Source organism: Chiloscyllium plagiosum, chromosome 20 (assembly GCF_004010195.1).
Source record: "Chiloscyllium plagiosum isolate BGI_BamShark_2017 chromosome 20, ASM401019v2, whole genome shotgun sequence".
Classification (NCBI taxonomy): Eukaryota; Metazoa; Chordata; class Chondrichthyes; order Orectolobiformes; family Hemiscylliidae; genus Chiloscyllium; species Chiloscyllium plagiosum.
In genome coordinates this window covers 49787092-49803480 of record NC_057729.1, presented here as the reverse complement: position 1 = coordinate 49803480, position 16389 = coordinate 49787092, and the positions used below count along the sequence as shown (strand labels likewise).

Here is a 16389-nt window from a genome sequence, read left to right as displayed (position 1 = left end):
AACATTTAAGAGGCATTTGGATGGGTATATGATTAGGAAGGGTTTGGAGGGATATGGGCCGGGTGCTGGCAGGTGGGACTAGATTGGGTTGGGATATCTGGTTGGCATGGACAGGTTGGACCGAAGGGTCTGTTTCCATGCTGTACATCTCTACGACGCTAAACCCCCGATCAATCACAATCTAGCCTGCCTGGTCTGAGAATTAAGATTAACAGTTAACTGTTCTTGCTGTATCTCCACGTCAATGATAGTCCAGCCAATCAGCATCTTCTTCTCATGATATATAAAATGGCCTCCCTTCTCAACTCTGTCTCTTGCTTTCGAGTTCTGATGAGTGCAAGATTAAAAGCTTCAACTCTTTGCTTCCTTTTAGCCACGTGTATGTTGTGTAAGAAAGTATGTTGGCTTGCAGGCAGCTCCTTACTGGAAAGGAGAGACAACTGAAAAGGTAGGTAACCCTTCAGCATTCCGCACCCTTGCTCCGAGCCCTTTGCAGAACTCTACCTCTGGGCAACTACAAGTAATCAGACCTTCTTTCTATGAAAGAACACCAGTGGAGAAAACTTTCTCCCCATGGCCCCACTCCAAACCAAACATGGACCAATAAGCGACCAAGTTTTCAGAAGAGTTCTCTATGTAATGGCAAGTGAAACCATATTTTGGTCACAATGCCTTTTCTAAAAAAGGATTCACATTCTCTCACATACTTCAACCCTATGTGGATATTCACCAGGGAGACATTCCTGTTATGATTTGGTTTCTTTCCCCCTCTTTCCTTCTGTTCCTTTGAGCCTTCCGCACTCAGATTTAAGGTGTCTGCCAATCTGAGTCCACCCACAGCAGATCAAAGGGTAGGATCCAGCCTGCAATGTTGCCCACTAAGAGGAACCCATCACTTGTCTCATGAGACAAGATGTGTCTATACTTTATCAATCTCATTAATATATCCCTAATTATCAATCACATGAGGGAAATCACATGAGATAGAACTGCATTCATCAGATACAACCACACCAGTTAAAAGCAAAGTGAGACAAATTGATTGGAAAAGAAGAAATTAAAGGAAAAATCAACAGTTGTTTGAGAGATTAAATATTGTTTTCAATAAAGGATGGTACACATCAAGCTGCATAGATTTGCGTTTAATATCTCGAACGGACTCACTCTCAAACATTGAGGTATAACTGCTGGTTAGCTGAGCTGGTTAGTAATGCGAATAGCATGGTTCAATTCCCACACCAGCTGAGGTTGCCATCAAGGATTCTCCTTCTTAATCTCTTTCCCCTCTCCTGAGATGCAGAGACCCTCAGGTTCAACCACTACCAGTTTTCTCTGTCTAATGAGAGACCGCCCTGTGGTCCAGTAGGATAATGGCGACTTTACTTGTACCTTTTATTCCTGTTCAACAGTGGGATGAGAAACAGAAGTACCAGAACCTACAAACAAAATCCAGATGTCCATCCCAAATGGGCCGCGATCAGAAATGTTCATCCCAGGCAGCTTAGAAACAGTGAACACGTCCAGAGAAGGTAAGCAAGAGGCAGGATTAACTCTACTTACTTGAACAACCTGTGGAAGTCCTCCACAATCTGCCATCTGTCAAGGAAGAGACCATACATTACTGAAAAAGTCCAGCCTGATTCTAGTCTTTCCAGCAGATCAAAAGCAAGACATGACAAGTGTTTGAACTGCTGATGTATATTACTGTCCCATCTCTTAATGATCAAGAACATTCCAGTCACTTGGCAATTCAACAATCCTACTGCAGGATGTAAAGAAATGTAAAAGGAGCACCCAGGACGATAGGCAAACCGTGTTGTTTCACCGACTATGATTGTTAATCTGGATTAGGTAAGTATTTGATTGACTATGCAGATAAGAAGAGTTTGAAAAACTGAGGCGGATGGGAAAATCCCCCGTGACTGAAATCTTGTCTGACGTACAGGAAGCTTGGTGGAGGCTCATCCCCACAGGACATCCCCACAGAAATTCCTCAGGGATGCAAGCCCTGACAATGCTCTCAGCTTGTTCTTCATTGATGTTTCCCGTGCCATTAAGTCAGGGATGGGGATATTCGCCAAGTGAACTTACACGGTAGGATTGAATACTGATCAGGCAAAATCAAACTTGTTGCTGCCTGGTGGAAATGTTCTCATCAGAGGAAGATCTTGATGAATTTGCTTATTTTTAATTATTCTACATTTGTGTAATGCTCTAATACACTGAACACACGCAGAAGAAAGCCCTGCAGGTCTTGAGGGAAATCTCACCTTCAGCAGTGTTGTGTTGGTTGGATTTAGTCTGGAATTGCACTCCACCTGAAGTGAAATGGAAAAAGCAGGACAGGATTAGCAACAGCAACCTGTAGTTGCACCTGAGACATCACAATTGCACATCACAGGGGATTGCAATACAGCCTATATTAAGGATATATATAGTCTATATATAATCGATGAACACCACTTATAGTGCACCATTTGTTAGTGACTGGAATACTTACTGCTCCAAACCCTATACTGCCTGTCATTATAGGTGCTTTGCCAGAGTGGAAGTGAAACTTACAAAGCTTCAAATCATTATAATAGCAAGTGTGTCAGAAGCATCACCTCATCATATCCTCTTTCTTCAAATGCACATCTAGTTCTGCTGTTACCATTTATTGATTTTTTAATTACCTATACTACATACTCAGTTCTACCTTCCAATCTATTCTAGCACTCTCCTTTTGTTATATTTCTTCCTCAACTGTAAGTGCTTTAAAAAACAAAGTTAGATGGTGGCAGAGTGGTAACATCGCTGGGCTACTGACCTCAGGCACATTGGAGTCAATGGTTCATAATCCCACTGTAACTGGTGGAATATAAATTCCATATAATAAATATAGAATTGAAAGCTAATCTCTGTGATGATGACAATGATACTCACCAATAACAGCTGGAAAAACCCTTCTGGTTCACCAACGTCTCTTGGAGAAGGAAATCTGTCATCTTTATTTGGTCTGGCCAACAGATAACTAGCAATGTGGTCAACTCTTAACTGCTCAAGGAAATGGTCAGTTCAAGGACAATTAGGGAGAAGGCAACAAATGTTGGATTTGCAAAAAATATTACCACATCCCATAAAAGAAAATGTAGAAATATCTTCCTTATGTTGACTCTATCAAGGCTGCTTCACTTTATTAGGTTATTTCTTTGCACTTTTCAAAGGAAAAGCACCACTTTCCTGATATTTATATCTTCGCAGTTCTGATTTTATCCTTGCAAATCCTTTTTGCACTTCCTCCAGTGCTTCGACATCCTCTTTATAATGAAACTGGAACTGGGTGGCTCATTGTTTAGCACTGCTGCCTCACAGCACCAGGGGACCCGGCTTCAATTCCAGCCTCGGGGTGACTGTCTGTGTGGAGTTTGCACATTCTCCCTGTGTTTGCATGAGGTTTCCCCCTGCTGCTCTGGATTCTTCCCACAGTCTAAAGATGTGCAGGTTAGAGTGGATTGGCCATGCTAAATTGCCTATAGTGTCCAGACTAGGTGGGTAAGCCATAATGGGAATGGACCTGGTTGGAATGCTATTCGGAGGGCCAGTTGGGCCAAATGGCCTACTTCCACACTGTTGGGATTCTATGAACTGTTGCAGGGGATAGGAAGAAATGTTGAGACCAAACTCTGATGGTGCTGCACATTTCATACCCCTCTTCAGAGCTACGGACATGTTAAGCAAGAGATTTTGTCGTGTACCAAGCTTGAATTTTAAAAAGACACATGTGCGGAATAAAAAGGCCAAAGTACTCGATGCTCTGGGCTTCTTGACAGACATAGGAACAGGAGTAGGCCATTCAGCCCCTTGAGCCTGTTCCACCTTTCAGCGAGATCATGGTTGATCTGTGGCCTATCTCCATACAACTGCCCGTGGCCCACATCCCTTTCCTTAACAAAAAAAACCTAATTCAGATTTAAAATTAAGAACTGATCCAGCATCCACTGCCATTTGTGGAAGTAAGTTCCAAACCTCTCCCACCCTTCGCATGTAGAAGTGCTTCCTAAAATTTCTCCTAAACGGTCTCACCCTAATTCTTAGACCCTGCTTCCTAGTTCTAGAATCCCTGAACAGCGGAAATAGTTTACCCTGTCTCTTCCTGTCAGGGAGCAACACAATGAGTTCAAATAACTTTCCACGTAACATTGGATATAAAGTAAACGTTATCTCATCAGATCAGGTAGACCTGCTGGTCTATCACATTGGGAATCTCTTCACAGATTTATTAGAATAGAATGACCTGAAGAATCTGTGAGAGAACTAGGATCATGAAGGTTACAAGGGCAATGTAACCATGGTAACAGAATGATTAGAGGAGTTTAATATATTTTACTGACTCCACTTTGTTACTCTGATGTCACTTCCCTTGGACGGCACAGTGGCTCAATGGTTAGCACTGCTGCCTCACAGTGCCAGGGACCTGAGTTCAATCCCACCCTTGGGCGACTGTGTGAAGTTTGCACATTATCCCCGTGTCTGTGTGGATTTCCTCCGGGTGCTCCGGTTTCCTCCCACAGTCCAGAGATGTGCAGGTCAGGTGGATTAGCATGGGAAATGTGAAGTTACAGGGATAAGGTAAGGGGGATTGGGTCTAGGTGGGATGCTTTTCAGAGAGTCGGTGTGAATGGGCTGAATGGCCTGCTTCCATACTGTAGGTGTTCTGAGATTCTATGTACCTTTGACGTGTAGATCTACTGAGCATATGCATAGAAAGCAGAGTTCCAAGGTGTGGAAGTAGTTAATGATTCATAGCATGCTATTCTCATAGTGGAGCTGCACAGTACGCTGTACCTTATCACATAGACCACATTGTCTAATATGGCATCTCAATAAACCCTTGGCCGTGTTACAGTGGCATGTGCATGAGCATTCTGATATTTAAAATAACAAAACAAATTGGAACAAGGAACAAACTCCCAGGCCAGCTAGCTTGCTGAAAATGGAGGGAATAGCAATAAGAAACCCGCAAGATTCTCTGGGTTAATCACATTCAAAACATCAGATCTGAAGAACAAGCAATGAATAAATGAGGCACTGATTCACTCACCACTGCCTCCACTGCAGGAGAGTTATCACCGACAACCAGCAAAGCAGGGCACCTGGGAGAAAAACAGAAGGAATTAGAATTATGTTTTCATGTCATGTGTACCGTCAGTTCTGATATAACACGATAGTTCCCTTTTGGTTCAATCTTGCCTTAGAAGGAAATCGCACAATAGCTGTGTCATTTAAATTAATGGGGCCAGAATTGCATTATAGTCAATACGAGCAAGGAAAGCTTGTGCTCTACACATAATGGTCTAAATTCTTCAATTGCGTTAAAGCCAATTCACGTTGAAGAAACATGCATTATAACCAATTGTGCTCAAGTACAGTAGTAGATTGAAAAGTTTACAATGTCACCATTCATATTGCCATGTTAGGTACAAAGTCTTAGGAAGAGAGTGGAAAAATAAGGAAACATTGAACATTACAGTCCTTCTCTAGCCATGGGCCTGTACTCGCTTCACCTGGAGTTCAATTGCACTCCTCATGTCATCTTAATGGATCTGAGTACTGGAGCCAATACTGGGATGTTAAAATCAAGAGACATTGTAAATTTAGTTGAGACCAAAGACATTTGTGCAAAACACAAGGAAAACAAAGAAGTCACTGATACTGGAATAAATATTATGGGAATTTCCCAACTTGAGAGTGAAGAGCAACTGGAATCTTATTTCAGAGCTTTGTTAAAACCAAAGCTCTAAGACGTCCATTCAAGAATCTGGGACCATTTAGCCTAAATGGGTCAGAAATCTAATGAGATGCTGAGGTCTTGACTGCCAACAGAGTGTTATCACATAAACATTAACTGGCAACTGTCAGAAATGGAAAACAACGTGCACACACAGCTGTCATTGTGCGTGGCAAACAGTCTAAGGTGCTACTTTCATAAGCGTTGCCGTTCACTGAGTTTGTGTTTCCTATTGCTTTTCATTTCCTAATGACTCGTATTGTTACAAATGCTCCATAAAGGGAGAATTGAGAGCTGACGCTAATGTTACAGATCCTGTTTTGTCTCAGTAAAAAGAAGTAATAAATTAGACTCCGATAATGCTTTTGATATTACAGAAATGTCCCGACACACGTCAGGCAATGTGCAACATTGTGTTTACAAAGAGGATTCTGGAATATGGAGGGCAAGATGGTCAACTGCTCAAAGCTGGAGGAGGAGGACTGATGCTATCAAAATCAGAACCTTTTGTTTTCTCTTTATTCATTCATGGGATGAGGGCGTTGCTGGCTAGGTTATTGCCCAGCCCGAATTGTCCAGAGGGCAGTTAAAAGTCAGCCACACTGTTGTGGGTCTGGAGTCATATGTAGGTCAGACCAGGTAAAGAATGGCAGATTTCCTTCCCTAAAGGACATTAGTGAATCTGATGGGTTTTTCCGATAATTGACAATGGATCCACGGTCAACATTAGATTCCTAATTTTTTTAAAAATTGAATTCAAATTCCACCATCTGCTGTGCTGGGATACGAACCCGGATCACCTGAACATTGTCTGGATTTCTGGGTTGACAGTCCAGTGATAATGTCATAAGGCCATCACCTCCCCAGCAGGATAATACAAATGAACAGGAGATGATGGTGGAAGAGGCAGAGCTGAAAATGTGTTGCTGGAAAAGCGCAGCAGATCAGGCAGCATCCAAGGAACAGGAGAATCGACGTTTCGGGCATAATCCCCATTCCTGAAGAAGGGCTTATGCAGTCCTCACTTTCTCCTCGAAGAGGCAGAGCATCAAGGACAGAGTGGGAAACAGGGAACCAATGGAGGCAAGTGACGACAGGGGCCTATGAGGAGCAAGACTCAGTGCAGGATGGGATGCAGGGTGCAGAGACTTGGAACGAATTGGCATTTGTGGATAATAGAGCTCAGGAAGCCAGCAAAGGTCAGGGCTGAGAGTGTTGGCGTCAAGAAGTGGTTGAAGGGCTCAGTAGTTGGCGAGAGTGAGGTCAGAGGAATGGACAGCCTATGAGAGATTACAGATCACATTACAGTGTGGAAACAGGCCCTTCGGCCCAACAAGTCCACACCGACCTGCCAAAGCGCAACCCACCCATACCCCTACATTTACCCCTTACCTAACTCTATGGGCAATTTAGCATGGCCAATTCATCTGACCTGCTCATTTTTGAGCTGTGGGAGGAAACCGGAGCACCCGGAGGAAACCCACGCAGACACAGGGAGAATGTGCAAACTCCACACAGCCGGTCGCCTGAGGCAGGAATTGAACCCGGGTCTCTGGTGCTGTGAGGCAGCAGTGCTAACCACTGTGCCACCGTGCCGCCCACAAATTGTTCAATAGATTGTTCAATCCTAAAGTTAAAATTTAACATGATGCAGCCAATCAGATGAACAGTGTTTCCCTTTAACTATACTGGGCAAATATAATAACAAACAATGATTTAAACGATGAACACAGGGCTGAATATGTTTATTTTGGAGCAACCTATTTGTTCATCTTTCCACACATCATCACGGTCATCTGGTTTATCTTGAATCTGGGCCTTCTGACTCAGAGATAGGGACACTATCAGCTGTACTACAAAGCCCTGGAACTGAGTGTTACTTTACAGTCACTTATAAAAGCTAAAATACAAAAAGACAAAATCGCAGAAGTCCAACTAAAGCAGGTTTTGGATGTTTATAGAGATAACACTAATGTACAAGGTTATGGGGAAGCAGGAGATTAGCACGATGCTCATTTGACAAGCTGCTGCAGAGTCCTTGGCTGAATGGCCTCCTCCTTTGCCGTAACACGTGCTTCACACACATCCAATTGTCGTTAGAGAGCAGATCTGCCTATCAATTATGTTAGTCTTCTCTCCTGCTGGGCCAGTAGCTTAATCTTTAACCATACAGAGCAGGAAAGCTGCCAAATGGAATCGAAAAACTGGAAAACACCCAAACCTTGGTGTGACAAATTTGATCTGAAACAGTGGCAGAACAGAACCCAAGCTTAGGTGGATGATGACAAGAAAATATATATTAAGCAAAGTTGTGATGCCCACATTGAGTGGACTCCTGGCCTTAGGCATTATGTGACAAATAACCAATTGAGATGTAACAGACAGTCCTTGGAATAGAATTCCTGACTCTCCCTAAATGGGCTTCAGATTGGTTTCACAGGTCGGTGTAACATTGAGGGCTGAAAGGGTCTGTACTGTGCTGTAATATTCCATGTTCTATGTTCTGTTCAGAGTGTGGAGGTTACTCTGAGTGGAATCGCAAAATACCACTAAAGTTGCTAAGTTGGCACCTTAATATCATGAATAAAGGACTCTCAAGATTTAATTACATGGCCGAAAAAAAAATCAACAATGGATTGAGAGAGAAACTTGAAGAAAAATAGCATCTTTCATGCTATGACCAGGTTTGTAGTGGGTATCCCTGAAGCTCCAAGTTTAATTGACTAGGATAAGTTAACAAAGTTTTTTATGACAATTACTACTGCAGCCAGATTCTGAAGGAGCAGCTCAGAAATCAAGCTTTACACAAATTTAGATTTACTTGCAAATGTATAGATCCTAACTTTACAACCCATTACCAATGCCAATAAATATCCGTCCACACTTTTTTGATTACATGTTAAGCAAATTAACAGCCCCTAAAGGAGCACTAACAGAAGTTGAAACTTTAAAAGGAAACTTGTTGTTATGTCAACAAGTAATTAGCCAATGTTTACTCTCCACTGTACACATTTAATTTCTCTAATTAATAGTTACTCACTGCAGAGTTTTAACGGTTGTTTCATTGACACCAAGAACGGGTCGTTCAATCTCCAGGTCTCGACGACTGTAAAAATGAGCGAGAAGTACATCATTAACACAAAACAAAGAACTGCAGATGCTAGAGAACTGAAATGAACAAATACAGAAATTACAACAGGAATTCAGCATACCTGGCAGAAAACACAGGAAATATTTTGAGTACAGTGATGCTTCTTCAGAACCAAGAAGGTCACCAGACTCAAAACATTAACACTGTTTTCTCTCCACAGATGCTGCCAGACCTGCTGACTTTCTCCAGCAATTTCTGTTCTTGTGCTTTATATAAATTATTAAATGAACAGATTTTTTGAAATACATTTAAAATTTTCCCACTTCCTGTTCTACAGTCATAGAGATGTACAGCACAGAAACCTCCTTTCAGTCAGACTTGTCTGTGCAGACCAGATATCCTAACCTAATCTAGTCCCACTTGCCAACATTTGGTCTATATCTCTCCAAACCCTTCCTATTCATATACCCATCCTGATTCCTTTTAAATATTGCCATCATCCCAGCTCCACCATTTCCTCTGGCAGCTCATTCTATTCGCACCCCACCCTCCACATGAAAACGTTGCTCATTAGGTCCCTGGTAAATCTTTCCCCTCTCACCTTAAACCTATGCCCTCTAGTTTTGGACTCCCCTACCTGGGGAAAAGACTTTTTGACCATTTGACTAAAGGGGTGGCATGGTGACTCAGTGGTTAGCACGGCTGCTTCACAGCACCAGGGTCCCTGGTTTGATTCCAGCCTTGGGCAACTGTCGTGTGGAGTTTGCACATCCTCCCCTACCACAGTCCAAAGATGTGGAAGTCAGGCGAATTGGCTATGCTAAATTGCCCATAGTGTTAGGTGCATTAGTCAGATGGGAATGGGACTGGATGGGTTACTCTTCAGAGGGTCATAGTGCTGTACAGCATGGAAACAGACCCTTTGGTACAACCTATCCATGCCGACCAGATATCCCAACCCAATCTAAGGCCACCTGCCAGCACCTGGCCCATATCCCTCTAAAACCTTCCTATTCATATACCCATCCAAATGCCTCTTAAATGTTGCAATTGTACCAGCCTCCACCACATCCTCTGGCAGCTCATTCCATACACGTTCCACCCTCTGCGTGAAAAAGTTGTCCCGTAAGTCTCTTTTATATCTTTCCTCTCTCACCCTAAACCTATGCCCTCCAATTCTGGACTCCCTGACTATTTACCCTATCCATGCCCCTCATAATTTTGGGTCGGTGTGGATTTGCTGGGCCGAAGGGCCTGTTTATTCACTGTAGGTGATCTAATCTATTCACCCTATCCATACCCCTCATGATTTTAGAAACCTGTATAACGTCATCTGTCAGCCCATGACACTCCAGAGAAAATAGCCCCAAGTCTATTCAGCCTCTCCCTACAGAACAGACCTGCCAACCCTGGCAAAATCTTGTGAATCCTTTCTGAACCCTTTCCAGTTTCATAAACCCTACTCCCGGTTACAATTTTTGGCCATGCTTTCTGTGATGAATTTTATATTGTAATCTGCTAGGTCAGCACTTGCTCATTAATTTTGCGATATTAAGTGTCATTACAGTCCCAAGTTTTCACCACAGGGTGGATCTACAGAGCAAGTCTCTGAAGTCCATTTGCATCATCATGTTGCAATGAAAACCAAGTATCCAGAGGGCATTGCCTCAGGTTATTTTTCAGGACCAGACAAGAAAGTACCCAATACTTTGGCTCAGTGTTCCCTCAAAATCTTTCCATCCATGTCAGGAATAAATTTTGTGACATGCACCAGCATAGAGATGGATGCCACCAATAGAGACAGAAAACCAGTTTTTTTTTATTGTTTAATAAGACGTGGGTATTGATGACAAGGCCAGCATCTGTAGCTCATCCTCAACTGTCCTTGAACAGAGTAGCTTTACAGCAGTTAACTGTCAATCACATGGCAGTTAATTGTCAATCACCAGGTAACTGCAGGAAGCAGGAAAATCGACCTTTCGATCATAAGCCCTTCATCAGGAATATTATGCCCAAAATGTCGATTCTCCTGCTGCTTGGATGCTGCCTGACCTGCTGGGCTTTTCCACCACCACACTCTCAACTCTGATCTCCAGCATCTGCAATCTTCACTTCAATAACAATTGATAGTAGATTAATGGTCACTATTACCTAGACTGAATCTCACATTTTACATTAAATTCTGCTGGTTACCTGTGGGGATCAGCATTTGGTAGAAGTCTCCTACACACCATATAACCCTTACCCCACCAACAAAATATTGGCAGCTCTCAATTCTGCAAAGTCAGAAGTCACACGAACACCAGGTTACAGTCCAACAGGTTTATTTGAAATCACAAGCTTTGGGAGCGCTGCTCCTTTGTCAGGTGAAGTCAATTACTCAGAGGGCAGTTAAGAGTTAATTGTATTGCTGTCGGTCTGGAGTCATATGTAGTTCCAGACCGTTACAAATGGCAATTTCCTTCCCTAAAGGACATTAGTGAAACAGTTGGGTTTATCCACCAATCACCAATCCACTGAATTCATGATCATGATCATTATCATCATTAGACCCTTAATTCCAGATTCTTTTAAATTACATTCAAATTCCACTATTTGCTGTGGTGGGATTTGAACTGGGTTCCCAGAACATTATCTGAGTTGCTGATTAACAATCCAGTGATACAGGTAGTTCTTCCATAACGCGATGATTACGTTCTTGTGCAACCCCGCATTGCAGAAAGGAATTACACTTTAGACTCAGCGCTTAAAGTGTTGGCGATGTAATCACGTTTTAAAAGTTTGCACTTTAGAAACAGTGTCCCCAATTTGTCAATCGTGTTATAGCGAATTTGCATTAACCAAGCGCGCATTGTAGCAGAACAACCTGTAATACCATTCAGCTTCCCCCTTAGTGTAATGTAGAGTGTAATGGGGGAGGAAAAATAATCAGCAGAGGTTACTCTGTGATCACAAGTAATTCCTGCAGCTGGGAGATGTGAACATGTCATGATGCTGCCAGATAACATATTCATGTTTATTAGTTTGAATACAGTTAGATAATATATTCAAAGTGGAGGCAGCATCCGAGGAGCTTCGAAATCGACGTTTCGGGCAAAAGCCCTTTTTTTATTCCTGATGAAGGGCTTTTGCCCGAAACGTCGATTTCGAAGCTCCTCGGATGCTGCCTGAATTGCTGTGCTCTTCCAGCACCACTAATCCAGAATATATTCAAGGTGCACTAATCTGGAATGTCTTCTACATAAACTCTGTTGGATATAGACATGAATGAGTAAAAGTGTAATCTTTTCATTAGAAATTATTATTTGTAGCAACAGTCGAATGGAGGCTTGTTATCTGTCAATAATGTATGAAACCTTTGTTCTTGTCATAAAGATTTGAGCTGGACACCATTTTCTTGATTTGTAAATGCATGAATAAATGTTTTAAAAAAGGAACCTGAATTTCCTCTGGTCGAAGACAAAATATAGGATTAAACTGACCTTTTCTAAGCAACATTTTAACATTCTTTTTAAAAACAATAGCATTGCTCCAGAGCTCGTTCCAAGACTAAAAAGAACAACCTTACATAAAAATGTCTCTACCTGTTGTATGAGTTGACAAAGAGATGAAGGTTCTCCTGATTGATGTCCTGGGAAATGTGCAGTCGATAGGTCTGGATCAATTCCAAGTTTGTGTCCAGCTCCTCCTATTGGGACAGCAGTTTAAGGAGATGGAGAAAATAAGGGAAAAAAATTATCCATGGGAAAATGAAACTGCAGTTAGCAAGAATCAACAAGATAGCACCAGGCACTTTCCTACACCGAACTGCTCACCATTGACTGCAATCTCCTGGTGAAGATTATCCCCCGGGAACCATCACTGAATCAGATCCCCATAGTACAGTCTGCTGTATACTGCTCAATGACCATGTTTCCTAGGATCCAACAATGACTTCACTTCCAAAGTATGACATCAGGTGTAAAGCCCTACCATTATGAAAAGCACTACATATTCAATTTCACATTCACAGAATTTTTTTTTACAGAAAATGACAAAAGATATAGAAACAGAAAGGGTGAGAAGATAAGAGATCTAGTCAAAATATCTAAAGCAACAGTGAGTAGGTGGAATATGAAGGCTAATGGTTGGATGGGATATCGCAATTACGGTGAAATTGTGATATGTCACAGTCACAGAATCCATACAGTGTGGAAGCAGACCATTCAACCCATCGAGTACACACCAACTCACCTAAGGGCATCCCCCCCATTTCCCACGGCCAATCCAACTAACGTGCACATCTTTGGACTATGGAAGGAACCAGGGCACCAGAACACACAGAGAATGTGTAAACTCCACCCCTGAGGCTAGAATCGAACCTCGGTCCCTGGCACGGTGAGGCAGCAGTGCTAACCACTGAGCTCTATCCCATCCCTAGTCAGATGAATCATAATTCTAGTTGTGATGAAATCATCGGTCAGTCCTGCCAGCAGAATATTAAAATCCATTGAGCAAAGCCTACGGTAAACTGAGGTTTCACACAGGTTACTCCAGATTAGCTGAACTTGAAAATAGTCAATATTGGATCAGCTGCTTTGTTAGACAGCCTTTGTTGGATTGGTGTGAACAGTAGGTACCTAAAGAGGAAAATCTACGAGGAGAAAGTGAAGGCTGCAGATGCTGGAGATCAGAGCTGAAAATGTGTTGCTGGAAAAGCGCAGCAGGTCAGGCAGCATCCAAGGAGCAGGAGAATCGACGTTTCGGGCATAAGCCCTTCTTCAGGAATGAGGAAAGTGTATCCAGTTCATCCCTTGTGGTTGGAGGGTTCCCAGGCAGAGGAAAAGCTTGGATCGATTTCAACTTAAAAGAAAAAGGCAGAAAGATTTGGAGCATTTCCCAATGAAATTCCTAAAACATTCTTCAGAAGGTGTAATCTGTCCAAAGCGTAATCTGGCTGCCTTCAGGGGCAAAAATGACTGGGGAGTGTACATTTACCGTACATACTCGAATAAAGATCGATTTCACGTAAAAGTTGACCCCCATTTTTGGCCACAAAAATCTAAAATTTTCCATATATCTTGTGCAACGGTCCACCCTAGTTCTTCACAGATAACAAATCAACATTTGCAAATCAAGGTATTATACTGTACATCAATGTTACAATGAGGAAATGAGTTTTTTTTGTGCTTTTATGTGTTTTGATGTACAATTCACAGCAATTTGGCGTGAAAGTTTAAGACACATCAGGTCAGAGTCAGGTGACAACCTCCCTTTGTCTGCAGCTCAGTTGAGCTCAGTTCCTCTGTAGCACACTTGGAATACAGTCATACAGGAGACAGTGAGGTCTGCAGATGCTGGAGATCAGAGTTGAGAGTGCGTTGCTGGAAAAACACAGCGGGTCAGGCAGCATCGGAGGAGCTGGAAAATCGATGTTTCGGGCCAGAGCCCTTCATCAGGAATCACGTAGTTGAGGTTTTAAAATTACTTCATCATTTTGTGTAAGAATGCCCCCCAGAAAATGCCCTCTTGCCCTTCAAAAGTGGTAACCATGTAATAGTTGACCCCATAAATTTAACCTTAAAAAATAGTCTAAAATATTCGACTTTTACACAGTATACAGTTTCAGTGAGAAATGCTCTGGTCTTTTTTCGTTTTTTCTCTTAAATTATAAGCTGTCCAAAAGAAGACAGAATTAGCATATTCCCATTCAAGACCCTTATACTGTCATTCTTTCTGCAATTATACAGGGCTTTCTTGAGACCACACCTGGAATATTGTCTGCAGTTCTAGTTTCCTTATCTGAGGAATGTTGGTCCTGATGTAAAGGAAATGCAGCAAAAGGTTTAGCAGACCGATTCCTGAAGTAACAGGACTGACTTACGAGGAGAGGCTGAATCAGATAAGATTATTTTCATTCCAGTTCAGAAGAATGAGAAGGGAATCTCATAGAAACAACCGAAAATTCTAAAAGGTCTAGATGCAAGAGGATGTTTAGATTAGATTAGATTCCCTATAGTGTGGAAACAGACCCTTCAGCCCAATATGTCCATACCATCCCTCCGAAGAGTAACCCACCCAGACCCAGTTCGTTCTGACTGATGTACCAAAGACTATGGGCAATTTAGCACAGCCAATTTACCTGACCTGTACATCTTTTGGATTGTGGGAGGAAACCGGAGCACCCGGAGAAAACCCACGCAGTCCCAGGGAGAATGTGCAAACTCCGCACAGACAGTCACCCGAGGCCAGAATCGAACCTGGGTCCCTGGTGCTGTGAGGCAGCAGTGCTAACCACTGAGCCTCTGTGCCACCCCATGTCCCAAAAGAGGTGAAATATCTTCACCCAGAGAGAGTAGTGAGCCTGTGGAATTGCTTCACAGAAAGCGATGGAGGCCAAAACATTGCATGATTTCAAGAAGGAGTAGAATGTGACAACTAGGGCTAAAAAGTTGAAACAGACTATTGAGTTGGAAGGTCAGCCATGATCATACTGAATGGTGGAGCAAGCTCAAAAGGGCCGAATGGCCTACTCCTGCTCCTATTTTCTCTGTTTCTGTTCCTTGTTCACTCCCCCGTTGTCAGCAGTGAGGTTGTGTGGTTACCACTTCAGGGCATCCTTGCAGGGTTCCTGTTGATTTGACTTTCATTGGGATACCTGTGCATTTCAGCTTATCAAAATCTTAATTACAGGGCAACCTCAATTATCCAAACAACACAGGCAGGGAGTATTTTGTTCGGATGATCGAATGTTCGGATAACACAGTTTACCCAAGCATCGGGACCTTGAGCTCTTGTTTGGATAATCTGAAATTCGGATTATCAAGGTTCGGATAATCAAGGTTGCCCTGTACAGCATCAGCATTTTACATCATTACTCTTTGACGCATTCCTCAGAACCACTATACATCCCAGATTGCCAAGATCATGTATGTAGTCTTATTATCGCTCACACTAGCCTTCCCTGAGTATCACACTAGGCACGCCTGTTCACGGAAACAAAGACAAAGTACTGTGGATAATAGAAATCTAACATAAAAATGGAAAATGCTGGGAACACACAGCGAGTCAGCAGCACTAGTGGAGAAACAGTTTTAAATGTTTCAGATCAATGTGTTTTCTACACAGTTGTTGTAATGAAAGGTCACAGAGCCAAGGTGTTAATTTTCTGTCTTGTTCCTTGCAGGTAGACTGGGAGAGTCAGGATGGTATTGGACCTTAAGAAAGAGACTTTGTGGAGTGCCTCAGAGATGGATTCTTATAACATCTGGTGCAGGAGCCGACCAGGGAGAAGGCAATTCTGGATCTGGTATTGTGCAACGAACCAGAATTGATCAGGGACCTCGAAGTGAAGGAGCCATTGGGAAGTAGTGACCATAATACAATAAGCTTCAATCTGCAATTTGAGAGGGAGAGGGTACAATCGGAAGTGACAATATTTCTGTTGAATAAAGGGAACTATGGAGCTATGAGGGAGGAGCTGACCAAAGTTCAATGGTGCAATACCTTAACAGGGATGACAGTGGAGGAACAATGGCAAATATTTCTG

General features: G+C 42.5%; 1 protein-coding gene across 9 annotated transcripts in view; it reads right to left on the bottom strand.

The window, feature by feature from the left end:
• LOC122560261 (protein NDRG3-like) overlaps nt 1-16389 on the bottom strand; it is a 129324-nt gene that overhangs the window by 22973 nt on the left and 89962 nt on the right. For all 9 annotated transcript variants that reach the window (XM_043710770.1, XM_043710771.1, XM_043710774.1 and 6 more), the window contains 5 exons: nt 12446-12549; nt 8811-8876; nt 5084-5135; nt 2271-2318; nt 1561-1596 (listed from right to left, as the gene is read on the bottom strand). In XM_043710770.1, coding sequence (XP_043566705.1) covers nt 1561-1596; nt 2271-2318; nt 5084-5135; nt 8811-8876; nt 12446-12549 — 306 coding nt within the window. The remainder of the gene's footprint in view (nt 1-1560; nt 1597-2270; nt 2319-5083; nt 5136-8810; nt 8877-12445; nt 12550-16389) is intronic.